The following is a 21475-nucleotide window of genomic DNA, read 5'->3' on the forward strand; positions in this document are numbered from 1 at the left end:
AAATAACAACACGGTATGGAATGAAAACCGGAGGTTCTCAGCATGGTAAAAGTGCCACGCATATAATAAATAAGGTCCTGAGAATGCCATAGGCAATCCTAGAACTCTGTTATTCAATTATCCAACTTAATTACTAAACAAAAACCATAAACAGGGGTAGGTATTCTAAATCTGCCTAACTTACTCAATTTCAATCCACACCTAATACCAAACCATTTCTCCATTTCCTCCATCCCTCCATCATCCATAACGCAACAGAAACAAACAACCAAACAAGTTCAAGCACAAGTAATGAACAGATAATACAAGTAGCAAATATACAAGTAGCAACTGATATATATCAATTAGGCATTCCCAATTAAGGCATAGTAAACAAAGCACACATATGCATATGATGAATGTCTATGCTACGGGCCGTGAGCGCACGTGTCGGTTATTTTGCCAGAATTCGACACATATGGTAGGTAACCCAGACATTGGTCTCTAGCTTGCACATCTCCAAGAGGATGATAAACGAAGAAGAGTGCCTTTTCACATCGAATGAGTGTGCCTTTCCACCTTCTCCTAGAGGATATACGAAGGAGAGTGCCTTTTCACATCGAAGGAGTGTGCCTTTCCACTTTCTCTTGGAGGATATATGAAGGAGAGTATCTTTCCACATCGAAAGAGTGTGCCTTTCCACCTTGCAACCAGATAGGAACGTGGAGGATACGATACGAAGGAGAGTGCATTTCCACCTTTCCCACATCCACATCACGACAAGAGAGGGAACTTCCACCCTCAACTTGCCATCCAAACACATGTTCAAATTAATTACGCAGGCGGGATTACACCCAGACCTTACCATTCCGACCATTTCGGCCACACAGTCATCTTAAATCTCATCATTTATCACATCATGTTCTTATATTCATTCTTTATAAAACTCCTTATTTTACCTCTTACTTCACCCTCAAGTTCTTTTATTTTCCTAACTTCTTTTATCCACTGGACCTAAAACCATACTTTAAGCCTTAAGGAAAGAAAATGGAGGCTTAGAAGCGGGAGATTGGTTTAAAAATAGTCAAAACCAGTTTTTGCAGCAGACAGCATCCACGCGTACGCGAAAGCCACGCGCACGCATGGAGCGTACATCAAGTCACGCGTACGCGTGAGTCATGCGTACGCGTGAATATGCACACACGCGTACGCGTGAGCTACGCGTACATGAGGATGAGCATTTTTAAAAAATGGGCAGAATGCTCAGAAAGCATACTGCAACCAGTTTTGCCACCCTGCAACACAGCTTTATACACCAAACTTGCAACGTCCATAACTTTCTCTAAGAAATTCTGTTTTTCACAAAATAGATATCAATCGAAATCTCTTAAAACAATTTTTTATTTGCAACAAATCACAACTCAATCCAAAATTTGAGGAGAAAATTATAGACCTTCAAAGTTCACCAAAAATCACTTTTTACCAAAACATTTCCAAACCTCATTTTCACCACATTCATAATTCCTTACCTATAAAACATGCATTTTGCTAACATATCTAATTCCAACTTATCAACAATTACTTCAAGCTACCTTTAACCAATCCAATGAGCCATATACTCAACTTTGCATTAGCATACATCATATATACTTATATGAGCAACCTTCACATAAACCATTCCATTAATGCAATTATCAACCCTTCACACACATTATTCCATTAACACATTTATCAACCCTTCATACATTAATCCATCAACTCATATATCTACTCATTATTAATAAACACCAACCATAATCCATCAATATCTATCAACACCAACACAACCCATCATAAGCAAGTCCAAGAGCATAAAATCAATAACCTCAATACCTCATAATTCCAATATATGTTCATCATCAATTTATTCCAACAACATTACAAAACTATTCATTAAATGCAACTAACAAATTCAACTTATCCTATGATTCCTTTAACCTAAGTTTTCACAATACCGTAAATATTAAACGTGCGAAACTTAAACCATACCTTGGCCGATCACTTAGTTTCATCCAAGGCAGCCTCACAACACAAAACACAGCCCTTCCAAGCTCAATTAGAATAGCCACAAACCAAGCCTTGATCACCAATAAGCCTCTAAATACTCCCAATGCAATTCCAATGTATATATACCCACTTAATCTACACCTAATGCATATACATGTCCCAATTTCAGTTTTCTCATTATAAATACAAGATTGGGCTAGGGTTAGGATGTCCTTACCATACCCATATACTCAATAGCTTGAACCCATAAGTCCCGGAAGTTAACTTGAACCTAGAACACAAAAATTGGACAAGATTTCACTATAGGGTTTCAAATCCAAGAATAAAAAAAGAATAGAGATTCTGGAACAAAAAGGGAGCTTATCGGTGAAATTGATCGGACAGAAATGTAGAGCTTGACGTGCTAGACGCGTGGCCGCAAACGTTGCGACGATCGGAGCTCAAACGAGGAAGTTATAGTAATTGGAATGAATGGTGAGGGTTTGGGAATCTCCTCTCCCGCCTTGCTGTTTTCAGCGTGATTCTCAGCTGAATGGGGAAGGAGATGGATCTGTTCTTTTAAGTGTTTGGGTCCGGTTGGACCCACGGGCCCGGTTTGTGCCTTGGTTCAACCGGTTTGGCGTATTCGGTCTAATTTTGGGTCAAATTTTTTGAAATTGGTATCAAAATTCTCGTTTTGACGAGCTCTACCCTATTTTGATATTAGTTTTATATTTTTAATCTTTCTATTTAAAATTTGATTTATTAACTAATTATTTACCGATTTTTAGCGGGGTTTACATTATTAAAAATGCACAATGTAATCAAAATATTCATAATCAAAATATATTGATAACTGGCAATCATTAGTTTGTATGTACTTGCCTTACTATCCTAAAGAACCATTTTGATGGAATTAAAATCCTTTAAGTTTAATCTGTTAAGAACCTCCCAAATCCTAACAACATAAACTTTTAAGCTCCATGCTAGTTTCTTTGCATTAACATCTTCAACAAAATTATACATTTCAACCACACTGTATTTTGTTTCGACTAAAAAATCTAAGAAGGATTTTTCCTTCTCACAGATTCAAACTCAAAAGGATAGGCAAATGTGGAGTCAACACAAATCCATTTGGCTATATCTGTCCTTGGAATAATTACCATACAGTGTGTATTATCCGCTAGACATTACTAACTCCATTTATTCATTTATTAGAAGGATATTTTTATTTATTCGTATATGGACTCTTTTTCTTTTCTCCGTGGACATTAGAAAATAAAATCAACATTTTGTATTTATTATATGATACTTATTTGCTTTGCTTTGAGAGCAAACACTCGTCAATCACATACAGTTCCGTGTGTCGGGTCTAGAAGGCTCCACTTATCAATCACATATCTCATTACCTTTCTTTTTTTATATATTAATTGCCAAGTACCCAACTCTGAGAGCAAACACTTGTCAATCACACACAACTCCACATATCGGACATGGAAGGCTCCACTTATCAATCATAGACCTCATTATCTTTCTCTTATTATATATTAATAGATTGAACCAAACTAATTTAATGATTTGGTTCATGATCTGAAAAAACTGAACCAAATTAATTCAATTAAAGTTGATACAATTGGATCGAAAAACAAAATTTTTGGTTTTTTTATTAAAATTATTGGTGAAAAAAAATGTTGGTAGTGTTGAACTGTTAATATTAGTGATAGAATGGTAGAGGCAGAGTGTAAAAAAGATGAGTATTTTTGTTAAACAAAAATAATTTTTTATGAGTATAATATTAGTTTTTTTTTTGTAAGTAATTTTATCATCATTCTAAATCTTTGTGAGCAGAAATAGTAGTTTTTTTTTTCTATTAAAATCGAATTTATCTATATTATGATATGAACACTCTTAATTTTTTTATATTTCAAGAATAAATATATTTTTGTTTATTCTAAAATAATGACAACGATAAATTAAATTTAACTAAAGAGTGTCTTAAGGACATTATTCAAGGGAATACAAAAAATTTAGCATTTTAAATTTAGTTAAGAGTTTAATTTTGATATATTAACAGTATAAAACGTTTTATATATTCGTCCAAGTATATCTATTTTTTTAAATTACTATTTACACGGTTAATATAAAAAAGAACTATTTATGTTGACATGAAGTTATCTAATTAAATACACATGTATTTTATGTAACAGTATATCAAAAATAATTTTTTTTACATATATAAAAAGTTTACAAAATTAAAATTTTTTTATATTTTGTATAAAAATTTTCTATAAGTAATATCCTTCATTAATTACTAGTATCTAAGGGCCTAACGGGCATCCCAACCGCGTGTTGGAAAGGGGTATAATAGACATTAGACAATACACACGCTCTTTCCGGTCTAGTTCTAACTTCCAAGTTCAGTTCAGTTCAGAGAGAGTAGTAGTAGTTGTTCTTTTTCTCCATTGATCCGTTACTCCTCTGAACTCTCTCAGTACTACCTCGCTCATCAATGGGGAATGAGAAGAAGAGAAAGAATATGGACCCTGTTAAAACCGGCCTCAACATGCTCAGCGTTTCCCTCCTTCAACCCATGGATATTATCAAGGTTCTAATCTGAATTCCTTCTGCCTTTCTTCTTTTTTTGGGTTGATTTAATGTATGATCCTCTGATTATGGTGTAGGTGAGGATGCAATTAGGTCAAGGATCAGGTGCGCAGATCGCATCCAACATTCTCAAAACAGAAGGGGGTTATGCCGCCTTTTATAGGGTATTTCTCATTTCCTTTCATCACAATCATTTTTATTCAAATGTGATGCAGTTCCCAATCTGCATTTGAACATGTGTGTTATATTATTACTATTATTAAGTGTTTCTTCTAGCTGTTGCTCATTTTGGTCAAACTTTTAATCGTTCATTTCTTATTATTATTGAACATAATCACATTGAGCCTACTTTAACATTTTTCTTTTGGTTATACATATACAGTATCATTTCTCACACCAGTTTCTAACTTGATTCTTAACATAGGGTCTATCTGCTGCACTACTTAGGCTGCCTCTGCATAAAGCTGTTCAAGCTGGATCATATTCGTGAGTTTTCGTCATTCTTAATACACTAAACTTATATAACCTGTGTGTGTGATTCCTTTATAATTTTCCATTAGTTGCTTTCTATCCCCATGGTCTCACTACTTGTATGTTTATGACGGAATTGCACCGTGTTCTTTATCACAGTGATTTTTAATTGCTTTCTAGAATCATAGCAACTACAGTAACCGGGGATAATGATCGCAAACCCTTGTCACTTGGCCAGAAAGTTATGGTTACCTCAACTGCTCTAACAATCGGATGGGCTTTTAGTATCCCAACACAGTTGGCAGAAATTCGTATGCAGGCTGATGCAACTTTTCCTACCTCTAAGCGCCGAAATTACACGAATGTCTTCAATGCGCTTCATCGTGTTGTTGCAGATGAAGGGGTTCGGGTGCTTTGGAGAGGTTCTGTGCCAGAAATAGCAAAACAGTATGCACTAACTACAGGGTGTTTTTCTGGTTATCCTCCGAGTTTTAGGTACTTGAAGGATTCCCTTGGTTTTGGAGTCACCACTAGTATGATTGGTAAGTAAAAAATTTATTGCCGTTGAATAATTTTATTTGACTAATGCTATTTCTCTCAACAAGGCTCTTGAGTAGTTAAATGGGTTATTTTTTATTTAACATATTGGTGGCATTATTTTGTCTGTCATTTCATCATGACAGTAAAATAAAAAAAAAAACGTCGAGAGGGGCATAACATTCTAGGTTTAAAAACCCAATATAATACAAGCCACTTTGACTGTATTGAACTGAAATGATAAACCTAAGTTCATATAAAGAGAAATTATCTTAGAGTAAACATTCACACAATATCTTCAGCGGACAAATCAGCCCCAACAATTTTTTTTTCTTTTTGATAAATTCACACCCAAAACCACCCAACAGGATCCAATGTGTTTGACTTAAACAGCTATGTGACATTACATAGAACTATGGTAAGTTTTGCCCTTTTGTCATAAGCAGCATCAGGCATGTGAAAAATTCTCTATTGAAATGCCAAATATTTATCCCAACTGTTTTTGCTATGAGTTATGTTAGACACTTGGATTGACATAGTGTTGTTTACACTCCATTTGTTATTAGATAAGTTTAAGTTGAGTCCACATCTCTAAGTATGGTTGAGATGTGAGTTGTCGTATATCTCATAAGAAGTTAGTGCATCAATCATTTTAATTTCTTTGCCACTAATATCACTTCTTTCTTTATCTAGGTGCCGGTGTTATTTCTTCTTTCATTGGATGCGCTTTAAGTTTGCCATTTGACTACGTTAGGACCCAACTTCAGACTATGCAACCTGATGCTTATGGAAAATATCCTTATACTGGCAGTTTTGATTGTGTTCGCAAAACCTGGAAAACAGGAGGACTTCCTATGTTTTACTCCGGGTTCCATTTCTACTTTTTCAGATTTGCTGCTCTGACGACGGTACTGCTTTTTATCTCATGTCCACTCTGCACTGATCATTTTAATTATTTTGCTGTGGGTTGTTTGTTAGTTTTTATTTATTTTCTTTTTAACTTCAAAGATTTTCTCAAAGTTCAATTTTAGGTGCTTTCTATCATAAGGTATTGAAGGATTTAAAATCTTAGTCTTCTGTATTTCTATATTATTTTTATTTTCTTTAATTTTCTTCTCAAATTTAGAATTTGGATGTTCGGACGAAGATGAAATGGCTAATAAGGTTCTTAATACTTTGATCTTTAGATGGGATGTTTTGATTTTTAAAATGGGGGACTGTTATTGTAGGCAGATCTTCGTGTTAAATTTACAAAGAGGGAAGATTATACTTTTATTCCCCCTAAAACATTAGGTGTGTTCATTATTTATTTCATATTGTATATCGTCATTTTCGTTCATGATATAAGGTAGCCTGATGCACATTTGGCCAGTTTTAGTAGCTCATCAGTTTTATTATTAGATAAAGTGCATTGGATTAAGTTAAATTCTTATTGTAGTGACAACTAATAGTTTATTGTCCGATTATCCAGATTTCATGGTTTATCACGAAACAGCTTCGTCGTTTGGATGCATCAATCAGTGAAAAAAAGATTACAATAAAAGCTCGTTGAAGCGACGTTTGAGTTTGAGTTTGAGGTGGTTGTTAGTTAATGCAGAGTTCATGCATTTTTAGCATTTGATAATTTGCTCAGGAGCTCTGATCCTAATTGATTGACTTCCAATTCCAACCTTATTTTGATGGTGTGCATTCACACCTGATGCTAATAGTTCAACAACCAAGATTGTAAACCAATTCATGTAGTGACTTTATGAATCATAATTACTTACTAGAAATACTTAGCTCTATTTGGAACTAAGTTTTTTTACGAGTAAACAAACATGATACATGATAGGCGGTAATGACATCATTTGAAGTATTTTCTGTTTAACATGAAAATGAATTTATTCCTTTATCGATTATTCTTTATAATTGTTAACGTAAACAAAATCATCTTAATACTAAAAAAAAACACTAGGGATCAGAATTTATTATTTTTAATTATCATTTAGTTATTAATTTAATTCCTTTTTTTTTAGTCTAATAATTTAATAATATATTTTATTCTATATTTTTAAACATTAATAATTAAGTGATGACAAAAAATAATAAATTTTAATGACTCTCTTAATACGTGATTGGATCTAATGATAATAATAGGTGGAGAAAATTGCGAAGGATGATGACTCAAACAATTTTTTTATTAAATACTTTTCAAAGCATTGAAAATTTTTGGGGTATTTAACAAAAATCAAACTTTATATACATGATAAATTTCCTTTATATTATTAGAATAATTTCAAGTGTATCGGGAATATCGGTGTTCCAGTTGTTTTATCTATTAATTTTAATTAATATATATTATATATATTTTTTATAATTGAAATTAATAGTTAAAACAATTGGAACACCGGTATTTTCGATATACTTAAAACTCTTCTTATATTATTATTGTTATTGTTATTATTATATATACTAAATTAGTAATTTTGTCCGCAATAATATTACGGGAATATAATTTTTTTTAAAATTATGTTGATTTTGTCTTGATATTATAAATTATGGCACAAAATATTTATAGAATCAAACTACTTTTACAAAAAGGTCATAATCTTAGATAAAAAAATCAAATTAATAAGTGTTTTAGTTATTATTTTTATATGAAAGAGTTCAATATTTATCTAATAATTATTTTAAAATTTATAAAAATTTAATGTATATACTTTTATATTTAGTTAAGTATTAAATCTGTTGTACAAATAAAAATAATTAATTTTAATGTTTATTATTTAAAAATAATATTTTTTTATGTATATAAAAATATAATTATATTTTTTTTAGAGATACAGTGTGAGATTATAATTTATATCTTTAAAATTGTGTTTTAATAATATTTTTAAGGATATATTTTTTAGCGAAACAGATTGAATCCATCCTAACCATCGAAAAAAATAAAAAATGCAGTGTGGAATTGTGAGCCAAGCCCAGCAGGCGATTCGAACGGATATAAATTTAAATGTATTAGGAAACTTTGGAATGTAATTGGGCTGGATTTCTGTATCTTAGTGAAAGAAATTTTGTTCTGATTGTCGTCTCCCTAAAAAAGCCAACTTGACCAATGCAAGTTGGCACAGATGGATGAGGGTCTGTGTCCCTTGACCATTTCTCCCGATTTCAATATTCACTGGAGGATGGGAATGAAACTTGCTTGCTTGGGAGGGTCGTTCACTTTGCCTCTACATTACTCGAGGGATTAGTCATTGAGCTTCCGGCCTAATGAATACCCTGGTACAAACCAAAAAAAAAAGCCAACTTGACATGGGTAGCGCTCGCCCACAAGGAGGGTGGTTCGAAACTTCGAATGATCTTAAGGACTACCGGCATGGTTGGATGCTTATAAAAAGTAATTTTGAAGATAATGGCTAGGAGGTTACAACCACCAATGCTGATGTTAGTAAATGAGATATAGTAAGCTTTTGTAAGTGGAAGACGAATTCATGATGGAGCTCTAATAGCGTACGAGACGATTCATTGGCTGAAAAGGTCTAAAAAGAAAGCTTGGTTGATCAAATTGGACTTTCAGAAGGCATATGACAGCGTCAGATGAGATTTTGTTGACAAGGTGCTTCATGGCATTGGGTTCATCAGTTGTGTCTCACAACAGCGTCAATGTCCATAATCATCAACGGAACGGTGACAAGTCTTTTGATTTGCAGCGAAGTCTACGCCAAGGTGATCCGATATCCCCTTTTCTCTTTGTACTTGTCGGGAAAGTACTGAATAAAATGCTTGCAAGGTTGGGTAGAAAAGGTCTATTAAAGTCTCTTGAGGTGGGCAAAAACAAAGTAGAATTGTTTCACCTATAATTTGCAGACGATAAAATTCTATTTTGTCCTTGCGATGAGAATACTGTCTATAATTATAGGAGATTTTTACCTGGCTTTGAGTTTTTGTCGGGCCTAAAATTAACTATGATAAATCTATTTTTATAGGTTTGAATGGGGGATTGGAGGAGGTTAGGAAGGCATGCAGTATCATAAGGTGTAAGGAAGCAAGCTTGCCTATTAAATACTTAGGTGTTCCTCTAGGTGCTAACTCCAAGCGAATTCATACTTGGAATCCGGTGATTAGGAAGATAGAGGAGAGATTGAAGGGGAAGGGTAAATTTCTATCGGAAGCGGGAAAGTTAGTGTTGATTAAATCAGTTTTAAATAGGAGGAGTGCTAGTGCGCCAGTAATTTGTGAAAGCGAGTAATTTGTTCATGCAATAATCTCAAACAAGACTTGAGACTAGAGGGACAGATAAGCAAGGATTATGGGAGCGTGTGGGGATTATTGGAGGCCTAAAGGAGAGGGAAAGAAGATTGGGGGAGATATTTGAAGATGGGATGCAGCTTGTGGTTGAAGATGGCACTAAAACGAATTTTTGGCAACATCTTTGGCTCAAAGAAGGCATGTTCAGGGAGGTGTTCCCGCGGCTGTACCGAGTCTCAAGTAATGTGGACTGCATGGTCAGTGAGTGTGGGGTTTGGAGCTTGTCTTAGCAGAGAGAGATGCGGAATTAGGATATGGAGGATCATGGTGCTATGATTCAAGTGCTTTCTAAAGTAGTTATAAAAGCTGACGTAGTTGATTCACTGGTTTGGAAACATGATAAGCTGAATGAGTACTTGGTAAAGTCCTTCCTAAGTGTGATATATAAGGACCGGTGTAGGAATCTTGAACCAAATATGTACAACTTTTCATCGAAACTGTGGATCGGGCTTGTTCCTCCAAGAGTGGAGCTTCTTACATGGTTCATTATTTTGGGAAGGTTAAATACAATGGATAGACTTTGTAGTTTGAAGATGTTGTCTGAGGACGAGACGTTATGCATTCTTTGAGGTACAAATAAAGCTTTGCTTGCGAGTGATTACTTTGCCAAGATTTCCAAGATTAAAATTCAGCAACTCAAACTAAAAGAAACAAGGAATTTTAGGTATTGACTATGTCAAGAAGATCAAAACTATTGTAGATTCACTTTCTTCACTTGAAGATCACATTAATGCCATGATTGAGGGCTTAACAGAGGAGTATGCATTGTTTATCTCCTCAGTCATGATTACTTTAATAGAGAGTGAGGCTCTTTTTCTTGCTCATGAGGATATGTATGAAAGGTTTAGAAAAGCTGAATTGGGCACATAAACTGCATCTCAATATCCTCATCTCAACAACAATGACACTAGACCTCAGTGTCAGGTGTGTGGGAGATTCGGTCACATTGCCTTATCATGCTGAATTTTCAGTCAAACAATAATACTCAGAGACCACAATCGGTCAATCTTCATCCACTCCTATGCCACCTTCTTCTTATCATAATCCTCAACTATATCTTGCAACTCCTTCAACTTTGAGTACCTGACATGGGAGCTAGCCATCACATCACAGCCAATTCAGAAAATTTACTCACGGCAATGAACAACTAATGTTGGGTAATGGTACAGGTAGTCTAATCTGCAAAATTGGTACATCTTGACACTAAAAAATAGTTTATTTAAAAAAAACTATTGTTGGTTCCTGATATTACAAATAACTTGGTCGGTGTTTAAAAATTTGTTTATAATAATGATTGTTATTTTGAATTTCACCCCATGTTTGCTATGTTAAACACAGGACACACAGGAGATTCTTCTTCAAGGAACTCCTAAAAATGGAGTTTATCAATTTGATGGAATTGCTGTTACTAAATCATTGCCTGCATCTAGTTGCTTTGCGAACACAGTTTCTTTTTCTTTTGCCTTTAGTACTAAAACAGACTCTTATTCCCTTTAGCATAAATGCCTTGGGCATTGTAATTCAAAGATTGTTATGACTGTTATGCAAGTATGTAATAAATCAAGGTTTATGTCAATACTGTTGCCAAGCTAAGATGCACGTTTTACCATTTGCTTTGGATGACTTTAATTTTACTACTCCTTTAGACATGGTCTATTCTGACATTTGGGGCCCAGCTCCTATTGCTTCTTTTCATGGTTTTCGATATTACATTTCGTTCATTGATTGTATATACTTGCTACACTCAAAATCACAGGCACTTGAAGCATTTAAACAAAATACAAAGCTGAGATTGAGAAGCATACAAATGTAAAAATTAAAGCCTTTCAAACTGATCATGGTAGGAAGTACTTATCTCATAGTTTCACTCAGTTTCTTGCTTAAGAAGATATTGCATATCGTTTTTCTTGTCCATATACACACCAATAAAATGGTAGGACTGAGAGAAAACATAGGGATATTACTGAAATTTGGTTATCTATGTCAGCTACTGCTACTTTACCTATTACTCACTGAGATCATTCTTTTCTTTCAGCTACATATAGCATCAAATACACACAACATCTCACCCTATGAACTGATGTACAGGCACAAGCCAGATTACAAATTTCTCAAAGTTTTTGGATGTGCTTGCTATCCATGCCTTAAACCATATAATCAAACCAAGTTTGATTTTGGGGCATGCTCCACATCATAAAGGCTATAAATGCTTACAAGAAGTGGTAAAATTTTCATCACAAGACATGTCTTTTTTTCATCAAATATCACTATACCAAAGCCATCTCAGTTTCCTCATACTACTCTTTCTATTCCTACCTCTTCTGTCTAAAATCAAGAATTACACAATATTAAACATCCTGATAGTTGTTCAATTAGGGAATTCACCTTCTACAGTTAAACCTATTAACAAGTATCCTATGCAGACAAGGGCCAAATCTGGCATTATTAAGCCCAGAGCTCTGTGAGCCTCGAAGGCTTTATCCTCACCCTATTAGCAGCATTAAAGAAAGCTCATACTTGGGATTTAGTCACTCCATCTTCTCTGATATAATCATTGAATGGAGATGAATTTTTGCAATTAAACGACATCCCAATGGAACAATCATGAAATATAAAGCACGTTTGGTTGCAAAAGGGAATACTAATGGAACAATCATGGAAGTAACTTCTCTCTATTCAAATATTTATTATATATAATTTAAAGAGAATACTAATATGGTGATTAATAATTTTAATTAAGATTTAATTATTTAAAAAAAATTGATTTTGAATAAATTTATAACTATCAATATGAATTTTTTATACGAATATCTAATTATATACGTGGAGAAAAAAATATTATTTTTAAATAACAAGCATGAAAATTAATTATTTTTATTTGTGCAACAAAATTAACACCTAATTAAATATAAAAGTATACATATTAAATTATTTCAAAATTTAATAATGAATGTTAAAAATTAATTATTGATAAAAAATTTAATTCTTTCACACGAAAATATTAACTAAATACTTATTATTTAATCTTTTTTATCTATAGAGATCTTGATTTGTTTAGCCAACAGAGACTTTCGTCTCTTATGGTCGTTTTGTAAAAGTAGTTTGATTCTATTAATTTTTTGGGTTATAATTTGTAATGTTAGGACAAAGCCGATGTAACTTTAAAAGATTTATATTACAGACAAAAACACTAGTATGTTTATAATTCACAATTGAAATTTTACAAATAAAAAAAAAGTAATAAAAAATGAAACATGAGAGAAATAGACAAGGATAAATATAAAACGCATCTTTATATTTAAAACTACTTCTCTTTTTTTCCTTACTTTGTTATTGCTTTTTTTATTCTATGTTTACTTTGAAAAAATGCTTATTTAGTTATTTATTTGAGAATATAATTTAGTAGCTAATTTTTTATATACACCTAGCATGATTGAAAATAATAATATGAGTGAAAAATTTAGATCTTTCTTAAAAATATATTTAAGATTTAGAATACTCATTTTTTTTTCATTAGAGCTTTCTATACCTAATATTCTTAATCGATTCAATTAGATAATAGAACACACTGAGAAAACTCATAATTTATAGCAAGAAACTTAGTATGCATGTTGAGAAGACTTTGAGGTTGCCATTTTAAAGACAACATAAGCCAACCAAACAATTCTGTATTCTGAAAAGGATATGGAAAAGTTCAAACTTGCTTCCATATCTCATACCAAATAAATTAATTCATTATCAAATAACAGTTTTGTGAGAGGGATCTAATGTGTTTGTCTTAAACAGCTATGTGACATTACATGGAACTTTGGTAAGTTTTGCCCTTTTGTCATAAGCAGCAGCAGGCATGTGAAAATTTCTCTTTTGAAATGCCAAATATTTATCCCAACTCTTAGTTTTATGTATTTCTATATTAGTTTTATTTTCTTTAATTTTCTCTCAAATTTAGAATTAAAATGTTGGCATAAAGATGAAATGACTAATAAGAGTCTTACTACATTGATCTTTAGATGGGATGCTTTGACTCTTAGAATGGGAGATTATTATTGTAGGCAGATCTTCGTGTTAAACTCTTACAATCTGACTAATAATATTTTTGGAGCTTTGTTGTAAAATCATATAAAAGTTCAGGTGTTTAAATAATGAAGAGGGAAGATTATACTTTTATTTTCCCTTAAACCATTAGGTGTGTTCATTATTTATCTCATATTATATATCATCATTTTCGTTTATAATACAAGGTAACCTGGTGCACAAACATCTAGCATTTAACGCAGGATTCGAAAAAGAGTCGCACCAAAAAGATATAATATTTCTACAACTTAAATCCATGACCTTGGCCAGTTTTAATAGCTCATCAGCTATCACATATGAGATTAATGGCACTTTTGCTATGATTGTGGTAAAAACACATTGAAGCCATCTTACAGTTCAGGTGGTGGTTAATTTATGATTGATTTTCAATTCTAACCTTATTTTGATGGTGTGCATTCACATCCGACTCTGATAGTTCAACAACCAAAATTATAAAAAAAGTATCAAGAAGGAAATGTTACCAACCTATGCAGTGGCTTTGTGAATCATAATTACTTACTAGAAATACTTACTCTATTTGGAATTAAATTTCTTTACGTGTAAACAGTCAGATAATATACTAAATGTATCGCTCGATAAGCATAATACTAGGATCATAGTAATTTGTGTTTTATATATTAAAAATAAATCACTTTATTTCTTCTCCTTTTGCAAATTATTGAGATCATACAAAATAAGAAATATTATTACACACTAGTGTATACATATTATTATTATTCTTATACAATGTTTTTTATATTTCTTTGCTCAAAAGAGTACAAATATTCGGGAGAAAGAATTGCTGTCATGACTTCTCAACCCATGAATACAAATCAGCAGTTGTTGAATCTACTCTAAAGAGCAGTAATTGAGTCATTAAAATAACATAAATAAATAGCTTATAATGTTTTATTCTATATGGTGTTGTCCAAAGCCTCCACCTAAGAAAAAAAACAACATAGTCTCAAACTTTATGTGGCAAAAATGCAATATACCAATTTTTTGTACTGACATGCAAAAGCTAGTTCAGACTTCAGACCAAGATAATAATATCTCAGATGTTTTAGAATCATGAAAAAAAATCTATCAGCTTTAAATCCACCAAACAAATTAATTTTCATTCTTCCTTTTTAAGGGTTGTGTATAAAGAAATTGAAAAAGAAAATGTTAATTTTGAGAAATCTTGCTTGTCTACTTTGTGCTTACCATCATCTAGATGATTTAATTTTATTTTAATGAGATGTATAAAAACAAAAATTACCATCAATCACTAAACATGTTTCCCCAGAAGCTATGCATCAAAATTCTTTGATAAATATTTTTCAACTTGCAATTTTAATACTTGGCAACTTTAAATGGCATGGTATTAATCCTTGACCTCCCAAGAAAAAATTGAAAAATGAAATGAATGGTAGTTAGGAAGTTTACCAGCATGAATAGATATCGAAGATGCTAACCGAATCAGTTGATGGAGCTCATTTACAATCTACTTTTTGTCTGAGAGGCAAGTCAAGTTTGAGCAACTTGGTGAACTACAAAACATGTCAGCAACAATTGATGCAATCAATTTTTGTCATCATAACATTATATCAATTTTAGATCAATCTCATGCTCTCTCTTAGTCTATTATTTTTCTCAATTTTAGTCTACTATTTTTCTCTATCTATATAATGCTAACCTGTCTCGAGTCGCCATATTAGTGTTTAATCTGTCACATTAGTATTTACTAAGCATAGAGATGAAACCAAACATTTTAAATAATGATTTACAAAAAACTAAAAACAAATCTTTAATCCTTTTCGAGTTGTCAAAATAGCAAAATCGGCCATAAAAGATTCAACTTACAGAATGAGATGGATTTTTTTTTTTTACAAATTCACCTGAGATGTCTTGAGTTCTAGTTCATCCCACTCCAAGTAAGCATTGCTTCCTTCCACTATCCCTGTTCCAGCATATATCAATGCACCGTGATCCTAAAAAGAGATTGAATAAACTCGTATGATTTGCTTCCTTTTAAAGATTTAAATATTATTGCTAATACTAATAATGGTCTTCTTGAAATTATAGGGATTTCTTGAAACAGTTTTCTATTTCACAATTTTGCTGGGTTTTGCAAAAATCATTCCTACCAGTTTCAACAGAAAAACAGAAAAATTTTGTACAAAAAATAATAATAAAAAAATAGTAGTGAATAGTGATATTATATCATATTAAAGGTGCTTACTGCTGCTTAAGCAATAGAATTATCACGTTTTCCCTTACTTTATATACATGTTACAAACACTAATCACTCATCAAAATCGGATAATAATATCAATCTATGCAAACTATATGTGGCAGTGTGGCACCTCTTTTTTCTCCACTAAGGAGGAAAAAATCCTCAAAATTGCAGCTAACCTTTTCCACCAATGCTGACCTGATGCCAACAGCAAACTCGCTCTCTCCGCCGCCGAACCAACCAACAGGTCCGGCATACATCCCTCTATCAAATACTTCTGAACATCAATGTAAAAAATGAAAAAAATTAACATAAGTTTATTCAAGAGAATAGAAATCATAACTTGGTCAAACCAAACTTGAAACATCAACCACATATTCTTTTTTATCACCTTATTAACCAGCATGCTCTAAAATGATTAATACCAATCTAATCATATCACATGTTTCATAAATGAGTAAAGGTTCATTTGGTCCTTGACTTTGCTGATCATTTCGTCCCATCTTTATACCAAAATGCTCTTTTTGAAATTTCATAGACTAAAATGTATTGCCTTACAAAATCGAGGACCGAAATAAACCTTGGATAAACTAACACTCAATTGGAAGGCAGGTATAAGCTGGTCTACCAAGGCATGAATTATTTCCCAGAAAATCAAGAAATTCCATTTTCAAGTATTGAAACAAAATTCCTCAACAACAAAAAGATTTATTTTAATAAAAAAATAGGGTTCTAGGATTGTAAGTCAAGAAAATTCATCCAACAGAAATTGACATATTTGCAGTAACAAAATTTACACTGATTCATAATAATCAACTCCTCTGACTTCTCTAATAATCACTGTGCCAAATCACAGCATTTTCTAGTTGCATAAAATATGCAGTCATATTAGAGTGAAATGAATGACCACCAATCACCATTGTCAACAAGCTAGCTTGCATGGATTTTCAGGCCCCACTAAAATTTATGTTCCTCTTTTAAGTTAAGTAAAGAATATTATATTAAAAAAAATCTATAAGAAAATGTAACTACTCCTGCTAAAAGTACCCTAAAAGAAAAAAAAGGATTAAACATCAGAAATAATAATGGTGTAGAGAAAATGGATGCACCTGTTTTTGCAATTAAAAGTTGTGCCTCTTCTGTTGGAAACCCACAAACTGCTGGACTTGGGTGAAGAGATGACAAAATTTTAAACTGTTAAAAGGAAAAATAAAAAAGAAACGAAAGCAAGAAAGATTCACAAACTTGTTGTATGGTGGGTACTAATAAAATTACTTCATTTGAAGAACGAAAAATTCAAACCTTTAAAGGAGTAAAAGTAGGGTACATGGCACTCAAATTTTACTATGATTACCTCGTCTTCTTCGCTTCTTAACCTGCCGGCTAATTGAGCAAATAAATGTTGGATCCTGGGGAGCTTTCTTATCATTTTCTTTGGCTTGATTATAACGTTTTCACACACTCCCTGTTGAAAAAACAACAACCAGATGCAAGTTTTATCCTTATCATGATCATAACCATGGAAGGTCCAACATAACTACAAGAAGATGGAAAACGTAATATGGTAAATTAAACTGCATATTGAGGTCAGCATTACACAAAAACAAAATACAGCCATTGTCAATGACAATTTGTTTTGTATTTTACTTAGCGAATGCTAATGCGCTCGGAAGAAAGTAAGGAGTGTAGCCCTCTTTGAACTCCATAAATCTTAAATCCTAAAACCTAAATTATGAACTCTAAATATCTGAACCTAAATTCTAAATTCTAAACTTTAAATCCTAAATCATAAATTCTAAATTTTAAATTTGAGTCATAGATATAAAATATAATAAATAGAGAGTTAAGATTTGTCAAGTTAACAAGGAGTGCAGGACTCCTTACCTACAAAAAGTGAAATTAACCGAGAGAAAAAAAAAAGTCAAAGAAACTCACCTCTAATTTTCTTCTTATGGTATCCCTTACTATGGTGAACTCAATATCATCCTTTGGACTGTAAATATGTGAAGAAACTTATACAACAAATTGGGGGAGCTAGACACAATGAAAATAGTGGTAACCACAGGCATCAAGGAATACAAGTTAACCTTGTAAGCAAGTCAAGTTCTATTTGACGATCCAGTGCCATCGACGCTCCTCTAGCTCGAGTTCCAGCCAAAGCCTCACTAGTAATGTGGAGCCATTTTCTGTGAAATAGTTGCTCTGGCTATTCATCAAGTTCATAGAAATTAAAATGGCAACAGAGCAGAAGAATTCATCATTGTTGATATTCACCGAATATTTCTTAAACAGGTTATCCATTGGATGACTCTCAAATTAAGAAAACTAACAACAAAGTGAAATTCATCTTCTGATATATAAATTCTGGAATTTTCAGCATGTAGAATGCAATGAAATAAGTTATAGACTTACTGTATTTCCGATAAATGCAGGTGCATTTGGCGGCTGAAGGAGAAACTGGTATGCATTTTCGCTCTCAACCTACACACATTTGAAATTCATTACTTCTTGATGCCAAGACACCATTTTAAGTGTCAAAATTCAAAGAAGATTTCGATACCGTTAAGCAAGCTAACCACATAAGCGGATCGATGTTAGTAGTAGGCACTACTCTTGTACTACGAGCCAGCACAACCTGAATTTCCAATATAACAAAGATGATTTTTTTTTTTTTGACCAAGGAAAATAGTACTCATATATATAAGATAAGAGGTAAAAAAATAAATTTGTAATGCAGTACAATTCTTAGAATTGTAATCGACAGTAATCGACATAGCACGCATATGAGAAAGAATGATTACACATGGTTAAAGAGAGTGCTTTCAAATGAATTCTTGTGACGCAAGTTATGATATCAATGTAAGAAATCAAAATGGTCCGAAAAATTATAGGTTTACCTTGGTTAGTAAGGAGTTGTTTTTCTTTATCATCTCCAAAGCTCTGTTAACAGCAATATCCCAATATATTTTACTTGGAATATCATGGCTACTTAATATTAATGTTGGAGGAGCTTGTTTCGGAAACCTCACAATCGAAGCAGAAACCTGCAGGCCAAAACTGTAAAGTTTGAACTCTGAACTAAATCTCTGCCTAATAATAAGTAAAGTAACAGAATCAATTTGGAATCACCTTGCTAAGGGTTTCTTGGAGAGCATTGATTGCATCTTCCCAGGACCAAGAAATTGTATTGTCCCACGCAATGGTCGTAGTGAGCATCGATCCTCCTTCAAGCTCATTAAACTCAACCTGTCAATTTGTTTGGGCTTGGTATATCTAGCTGCTGATGCTATAAATACTATCAACAATGGAATAAGTAATTAGTGGTATTTTGAAAGAATGCAATGTATGCACCTGAGGAATCATGAAGTAGAAAGAACCAAAAGGCAGCCACTCTGATGACACCTTAGCTTTTGCGTTGAATCGGATGGCTCCGTATGCACGAATCAGTGGGCAGCTCTCAGAAAGAAACCTTGAAAGTAAGTTGTTTTATCAGGAACTAAACACAAGAAAAACAATAATAAGCATTCAATGGAGGAACATCAGGGGCTGCTGCTGCATATAAGAACGGTGCCGGGGGATATTTGAGTCGTGAAAATTTATTATTTTTATTATTACTTAATAATTGGATAATATATTTTATTTTATATTTTTAAAAATTAATAATTAATTAATAAATAAAATTAATAAATTTTAATAATTATCTAATATTTAAAAAAAAAGTTGTGGATCACATGGCGTGTTAAGTGACACGGAAACAACCAAATAAAAAAATAAATAATAGAAGTTTGTTTGTTGAAGGAAAGAAAAATGACTCGCCTCCTAATGGATATCCAATCCCAATAGGAAAAGGGGTGTGGCTGGCAAAAGGAAACGGCAGAGCCAACACCGGCAACGCTAACCAAGCTTCTGCCATTAGAGTCAAAAGAATTGTGTTCCCTGCCGGAGAAGAAGCAGCGAGGAAGGAGCAGGTGGTTCTGTGAGTGGAGCCAATCAATGGCCTCAACCTCTTCCTCCTCAATGGGGACCTGCAGCCTCACTATGCCCGAAGAGCTCCCATATGGAGGCTCTGATTTCATCTTAGAAATCGTCATTTTCAGGCTGTACAAAGCCATTGAAGTTGTTGCAACCGGTTCCAACGTTTGTGTCTCTATTGTCCCAACAGGCCCTCTTGACTGTCCTTTTCTGCAGCCATTCATTGAAAGATAGCATCCATGGCACAATGGTCTCTGAATAATCACCAATAACAAAATAAAAACATATGACTAGTGTGAATATTAAAGATAGCGACATAATTAAGAGGAATTTTGGAAGACAAAGAAAGAATTAAAAGTGAGAGAGGAGCATTACTTGGTGAAAATGAAGAGTGTAAATAGAGTGTTGCTTCTTGGAGAGAGGAAATAAGAGGAAGGTGTTTGTGCATTTTGTGAGAGACTTGTGAGCAGAAGCTGTTGCCATAAGTGAGTTTTAGTATGTGTGAGGGAGCATAAGAGAGAGAGAGAGAGTGTGTGTGTGTGATGAAATGGTGGCTAGCTTGTGTTGTAAGAAAATATGAGCGGATATGATATGATATCGAATGAAATTATATGGATTTTATAGGTGGGCTCGATATTCGGTTGACTCTAGAGTCTGGAGGATGACCTTTTGTATATTGAAAATGGATCCTAGACCGTTTTTTTAACCTTTGACAAAATACAGAATGATCTCACCTTTAATTTTATAAGTGGGGTTAAAAATAAATAAAAAAATATTAAATAATTAGATTAAATATTAGATATCATTCATTTTTTTTTAATTGAAGAAAAAAATTTTATAATTGGGGTCAAAAATAAATAAAAAAATATTAAATAATTATATTAAATATTAGATATCATTCATTTTTTTTTTATTGAAGAAGATCTACTCTCTTGTATATTCCTGCCATGATTTCAATTGGATTAGTATGTTTTTTTTTTTTTCTATTGAAGATTACACATGTATGTTACTCCCTTTGTTTATACTTTTATCTATATTCTCAAAATCGAACCGAAGATGATAGAGATTTAAAAATTCAACTTAAAATAATATATTTATTTATGAAATATATAATTAAAAAAATTGGCTTTTTAAATAATTATTTTAAATCGATTCAACTGATTAATTAGTTTTTTCAATTTTAACTTATTCTGTTAAATAATTTTTACCAAAGTTACAAAAACCAAACGTGTCAATGAATCGATCAAGTTATTAATTTAATAGTTTAATCGTCCAACCAAAATTAAAACATAATTGAATCGG

At 32.8% G+C, this 21475-nt stretch overlaps 2 protein-coding genes across 5 annotated transcripts; one reads left to right on the forward strand and one right to left on the reverse strand.

Moving 5' to 3' along the window:
- Positions 1 to 4418: 4418 nt before the first annotated feature.
- LOC130961650 (mitochondrial dicarboxylate/tricarboxylate transporter DTC-like) lies at positions 4419 to 7456 on the forward strand. Its single transcript, XM_057887630.1, has 6 exons — positions 4419 to 4609; positions 4686 to 4772; positions 5033 to 5094; positions 5260 to 5621; positions 6310 to 6524; positions 7088 to 7456. The coding sequence occupies exons 1-6, from the start codon at positions 4514 to 4516 to the stop codon at positions 7166 to 7168; spliced, it is 903 nt and encodes a 300-aa protein (XP_057743613.1). The 5' UTR covers positions 4419 to 4513; the 3' UTR covers positions 7169 to 7456.
- Positions 7457 to 14658: 7202 nt separating this feature from the next.
- LOC130960313 (isochorismate synthase, chloroplastic-like) lies at positions 14659 to 20754 on the reverse strand. Of its 4 annotated transcripts, none has more exons than XR_009079064.1 (15): positions 20549 to 20754; positions 20018 to 20427; positions 19553 to 19670; positions 19331 to 19447; positions 19099 to 19245; positions 18762 to 18836; positions 18614 to 18682; positions 18289 to 18407; positions 18137 to 18194; positions 17556 to 17666; positions 17311 to 17395; positions 16381 to 16478; positions 15864 to 15925; positions 15412 to 15515; positions 14659 to 14924 (listed from the first exon to the last, which is right to left on the reverse strand). XR_009079064.1 is itself a non-coding variant. In XM_057885689.1 (15 exons), exons 1-14 carry the CDS (start codon positions 20654 to 20656, stop codon positions 15459 to 15461), a joined length of 1629 nt encoding a protein of 542 aa, XP_057741672.1. In that variant the 5' UTR covers positions 20657 to 20754; the 3' UTR covers positions 14670 to 14924; positions 15412 to 15458. The 4 variants fall into 4 exon arrangements, 2 of the variants coding, with proteins under 2 accessions (XP_057741672.1, XP_057741671.1); XR_009079063.1 differs by having other exon boundaries at positions 14661 to 14924; positions 15864 to 15956; positions 16332 to 16478; XM_057885689.1 differs by having other exon boundaries at positions 14670 to 14924; positions 15864 to 15956; positions 18289 to 18387; positions 18778 to 18836.
- Between the last annotated feature and the right edge of the window lie 721 nt (positions 20755 to 21475).

This window comes from Arachis stenosperma, chromosome 2 (genome assembly GCF_014773155.1).
Source record: "Arachis stenosperma cultivar V10309 chromosome 2, arast.V10309.gnm1.PFL2, whole genome shotgun sequence".
NCBI classification, from domain to species: domain Eukaryota; kingdom Viridiplantae; phylum Streptophyta; class Magnoliopsida; order Fabales; family Fabaceae; genus Arachis; species Arachis stenosperma.

Excerpts from the sequence above, each read along its gene's own strand:
- LOC130961650 (XM_057887630.1), top strand. The coding sequence starts at position 4,514 with ATGGGGAATGAGAAGAAGAGAAAGAATATGGACCCTGTTAAAACCGGC. Across the intron at positions 4,773-5,032 it reads GTTATGCCGCCTTTTATAGG|GGTCTATCTGCTGCACTACT; the intron begins GTATTTCTCATT and ends TTCTTAACATAG. Across the intron at positions 5,622-6,309 it reads AGTCACCACTAGTATGATTG|GTGCCGGTGTTATTTCTTCT; the intron begins GTAAGTAAAAAA and ends TTCTTTATCTAG.
- LOC130960313 (XM_057885688.1), bottom strand. The coding sequence starts at position 20,656 with ATGGCAACAGCTTCTGCTCACAAGTCTCTCACAAAATGCACAAACACC. Across the intron at positions 19,448-19,552 it reads TCTACTTCATGATTCCTCAG|GTTGAGTTTAATGAGCTTGA; the intron begins GTGCATACATTG and ends ACAAATTGACAG. Across the intron at positions 16,479-17,310 it reads ACTTTTAATTGCAAAAACAG|AAGTATTTGATAGAGGGATG; the intron begins GTGCATCCATTT and ends ATTGATGTTCAG.